At 36.8% G+C, this 5,337-nt stretch overlaps 1 protein-coding gene across 1 annotated transcript; it reads right to left on the reverse strand.

The window, feature by feature from the left end:
• Positions 1–3,916: 3,916 nt before the first annotated feature.
• Positions 3,917–4,626, reverse strand: LOC146886855 (uncharacterized). The gene has a single exon (XM_085671809.1). It carries the CDS (start codon positions 4,495–4,497, stop codon positions 4,024–4,026), a length of 474 nt encoding a protein of 157 aa, XP_085527935.1. The 5' UTR covers positions 4,498–4,626; the 3' UTR covers positions 3,917–4,023.
• Positions 4,627–5,337: the final 711 nt, after the last annotated feature.

Genomic DNA, 5,337 nt, shown 5'->3' on the forward strand with positions numbered 1-5,337 from the left:
ATTTGGCTTGAATTAAGTACTTGGAATTTGATTTAATTTTCTAACACAAACAACTACTAATTGAAAACTCGAGGAAACTTGGAAGTGAACACAAATTTATTTAAGAAGATTATATAAGTACGAAAGTTTATTTTCATGATATAAGGGTAAATTAAATGTACAGTACAAGGAATAAAACTTTAGATATCTAATTAGTGAAAATTTTCAAAAATATTAAATAAGACAACAATACATTAAAGAGGAAACAAGATAAGAAAGAAAATGATGAAAATACTTATTGGAATGGAAGAATAACACCACTTAAAAAAAGAAGAAGAAACATAATTTTCATGATAAACTCAATGGAAAATCACCATTTTCTCTCACGAGTTCAAAATAAGACTCCAAATTGATGATCATTTATACAAGATGTAACGTCCCATTTAATTATTAAACGAAATTAAAGGAAATGTCACGCAAATGATAGTGCAGTAGCGTAGTCTTGGGGTCCTTAACCCAACCCCTACAACCTGGGCACACCACGATACCAACGGAAATCAGATACAAGTCTAACAAAGAGTGTAGAGTAGAAATGCGTAAAGTGATACATGGGCCATAGCCCTAAAGAAATCATGAATAAGATAAATCTAGCCCAAAAGGCTAAGCAGCGGAATCACCATTTCCTTGCTGACCACGAGAACCTCGCCCATCTGCTCCCATCAATCAAATTGATGATCATCGCAAGAAAGAAGAACCACATACATGACAACCATACAACAAACAGGGTAAGGTAGAGCCAACAATATTTTCATCATACAGTCTAATATACTCTCACCATCCAATATCCATACAACAACCAAGCATGTTATGACTCTTCAATCAATACACTACGACTCGACTCGACTAATCCGGATATGTATAACTTGGTCGGATTCAGCGGATGCCCGCACTTGTGGTGGATACCTCTGCTCACCCCTGAGCTGCTCACCCCCGAGCTGTGTGTTACAAGTGTTACGATGGATCAATTTTCCCTCACCACAAGGTTAGCCTTTAATGAATTTCAGGCCTCCTGCTACTCTCACCACAGGAGTCAGTCCGCTCTAGGTGAGACTAACTGACCCCTTAGAGTGTCAGGATGCAACCTTACCTTGAATCCTTACCTAGTTATACAGATGGGGCACCACCATGGACATCCACTACCAGGGGCCATGGAATTACGTCCCGACCACTGAAGCGCGACCCTGAAAGTCTCACCTAGAGACCCCAAGGATTTATGCACTGACACAGACAAAATACGATCATACAGTCAAATAATATTCACCATGCAAGGGTACATTCATTATGTCAACCTTTAAAGCTGTTACCTTTCACATTTCCAGGTCCAACCCATTCCAACTCATCATAATCCATTCATGTACATAGAATCCAACTCATCTCATTTTCATGCCACTTTAATAATACCAATCTCATTTAGTTCACATGCCAAAACTCACACCGAACCCATCATTTAAATTTCATGAATCATGCTACGTATACATCATGCTCCATTATATACATGTCCCACATCATAACATTCATACCCACCCAAAACAGATCATCCAAAAATAGACAAACATCTCAACACAGCACTGTCTCGCCCAGCACCTCGCTCAGGCGAGACGTGCTCGCTCAGGCGAGCTCCCCCTCCGCCTAGGCGAGGGCTCGAAAAAGGAAGCAGAAGCACTCGCGGGATCTCGCTTAGGCGAGACCCCTCTCGCTTGGGCGAGATGCTCGCTCGCTCAAAAAGCCGAGTTGGTCGCCTGGGCGACCTTTCGCGCAAAAGTCCTGGGCGAGCTCCCTGTTCATCTCGCCTAGGCGAGACTGGCTCGCTTGGGCGAGATTAACAGGTTTCACCACTATTTTCCTGGAACAGTCGCACCCACCAATCCAAAACAACACATCAAGCCATTGCGCACATTCAGAACATCAAACCAACCAAGGACTCTCAGCACGAAAGTAAAACAACAGCAAAATCATAGTACACAAGTGGGTTCTAGCTTCCCTACCTGGAAACAGAGCCAACCGAAGCCTTGACGACACGACACGAGCACTGCAGCCCTCATAACGCACTAAAGAGCTGAAAAACAGGAGGTAAACGGGACAAGGGCAGATTAATACGAAACCCTAACTATGAAAATACAAAGGAAAGCACTGGAATCATACGATCTAGAAAAGGGGCACTTACGTGGAGTAGGAACTGGTTTGGAGCTAGTTCGAGAAAGCTTGGGGAGAAACCCTAGCAGAGTGTCCTGTGAGAGCAAGGGATGACGGTTGGTTTTCTGAATTGAATGAAAAATGTGGAATTAGGGCAACACGAAGGGTTCTTATATCATAGGCCAGCCTTTAGGCCCACTGCTACAGGACAGCCCTTAAAATTAAGGTGGCAGAAATAATTGGGCCTTACATAAGAGATTCCTTTTAATTTCAAATTTCATTCAATTTAAAAGCAATAATTACAAATGCAAGTAATTGACTATTTATAGCTAATGAAAATCCTAATGATAAAGTCTACTAAATGAAATTCAAATGTGGCTTTTAAAGCAAACAAGCCGAGTGAGAATATTTTCCAAAAAAACTGGGGGAATATTTGAAATTCAAATTTAAAAAATAATTTATTTATTGGAAAAAAATCTAAAAGGTGTAATCTATGTTTGATTGTGTTTTTCCATGTCTCTTTGTCATGATTTGCTTACCCTAAATTAGTGAAGTCTTGAATAATCTTTTTTCAAAATAGACTTAAATTGAATTTATTCGTCTTGCATGATTATTAATTTCTTATTTTCTTTTTCATGTTCTTTTCTGCTTCATTTTATTTTAGCCGAAAAAGTAAACTTGTAAAGACCGTCTAATATTATTAGATTCTCACACCTTAAAGAAAATAATCTTAATTTTTTTTATCTATACACTCACACGAGATTACGAGTGCGTTGGCTCAATAATTTGTGAGACCTAAAACAAATTTAAAAAATGAAGTCTTTTATTTAAAATTGATTTTTTGAACTTTTTTCCATGCAAAATTATTTATTAAATTGTCATAATTCATTTCATTTAACATTTTTTTTTCAATATATATTAAGACTAATCCGTTTTATCTTTCTTGAGACATTATTGGTGTTAATAAGTTTTTATTACCTTTAACTTTGAGAAACTTTTTTCGACTAAAACAACTGACACTATAATTATTAACATTATTCTATAAGTTATATATATATATATATATATATATATATATATATATATATATATATATATATGTATATGTATATATATTGTACCACACCTAGCCGGCTTAGCCAAACACACTTCTTATCCTTTGTTGCTATAGTTATATCGGCAAAGACTGGGGGACTGATGTACCACACCTAGCCAGCTTAGCCCGGTTATAGTCCCAAAACCCGTCTACATAGCCCCTAAAGACACAAATAAGTAATCACCATGTATGAACGAGTAACAGTACCCGGTCTAAGCCACTAAAGGGTACCCGGCCTAAGCTGCTAACTTAGGATAACTAAGCAGGATGACAAAATCAGAGCACCACTAGCAAGGCTCCTAAGGGCCCGCGATAATCGAACTAAGGGACCTGGCCTAAGGCCCAAGCCCACCTATAGCCCAAGCAGGGGCCCAGCCCATAACGTGGTCAGACATAATTAATAATTTATAAATATATATGGACCTCAACAATTAAAAGTTCGCATTCATTACTCCCTTAATTACGAGATTTGACTTTTTAAAAAATAAAAGTATTTACAAAAGTTATTACAGTATAGAATTTACCTCATCAATAAAAAAAAATATCATTATCCTTTAATCAATCACGGTAACTAAAACAAAAGTTATTACAGTATAGAATTTACAAAGCTCTAAAATAACAAATTCATTTTAGAACATCCGGCGTGAATGAATAAAAAAGGAATCCATATATATAATAGAAAGTAGGGGGAGTGAAGAAAATAGAATTTAATAATGATAAAACTATTTTCTTAAATAATAAGGGGAAAAAGAATCCTAAAGAATGGGAATGCATCGAAACAAAAGATTCTTAAACGTTCCCCCACGCCTAAGCGGCCGGACCAGTTCCCAGCAACTCTCTCCGCCCTCGTCGTCGTCGTCCTTCTCCGGAACCCTAGGCGGAAGCGGCGGCAGCGGACATTCTCTCCGGTCCTGCCTCGTCTTAATGTCACTCAATTCCATTTGCAGCGGAAACTTCAGTACCGTTCCGAACATCTCACTTTTCCGCTTACGGCAACTCGCACTCCTCCGCCACCGTTTTTCCTTCCCGGAAGGCGACCGGAGCCATGTCACGATCCCGCTGGTCCAACCGGAGGACTCGGACCTCGGCAGAACCCGGGCTTTGGTTTCGCTTTGCGGTGCTGGACCGGGTTCGGTTCGTCGTGTTATGACTTTGCCGCAGAAAACGACGTCGTCGGCGATGCAACCGGAACAATCGGTTGCGGGAAATTCAAATTCTGAACGTTGCATAACGGAAACAACAATTAATCAATTAGAAGAGAAAAAAAGTATTTAGAAGAGTTGAGATTTGAGAATAACGGAGGTGAAACACTGAGTGATACATATATAGACATTTGAACGATAAGGGAAAACAAGACACATTTTCTAGAATGCATTGAGATCTAGATGACATTGACGCGGTCGTTGAAGTGATAGTATTTGTATATTTTCTTGGATCTTTCCTTCACCACGTCAGCGTCATTCTAGATAAAGTGACTTAAAACACATTTATATTTTTGTGATAGTTTTTTTCACCGAAAAATAAAATCTATTATTCGCAGAAAATAATCTCACTTAATAATTACTGTTTGCAGTGAAGTTTTTCTTTCAGACATTTATTCGATTATATATTAAAGGTTGAAATCTAAGAGTATGAGTAAAATGAAACATTTATGTTAATTAATTTACTTATTTCGTGGTATTTTAGTTATTCAATCACAATTCTGTTAATTATTTTTGAAACTTCATAAATTATATATATAAATTATATATAAGTAAATATAAATCTTACTTTTAAATTATTTTATAAGATTAAATTAGACTTAAAATTTACTTCTTTTCTTTATATCAAAGTCATTTGAAGTTTACTTCACCAAAATTTGTTATTTGGTTATTTATTAAATTTATCGCGTCATTTGTTAATATGAAATGTAAATATATTTAAATATAAGAGTATTGGTTGAAAATTTCACATCAATTAAAGATAAAATAAGTTTATAATATATAATGATGTAAATATTATTTTGCATTCTAAATTTTAAAAATAAATTGGACATAAAATCCATTTATTAGAACTCAAATTCTTCTTCG

The sequence above is a fragment of the Vigna unguiculata genome, chromosome 4 (genome assembly GCF_037176805.1).
Source record: "Vigna unguiculata cultivar grain cowpea cultivar isolate G323 ecotype 2 chromosome 4, ASM3717680v1, whole genome shotgun sequence".
Classification (NCBI taxonomy): Eukaryota; Viridiplantae; Streptophyta; class Magnoliopsida; order Fabales; family Fabaceae; genus Vigna; species Vigna unguiculata.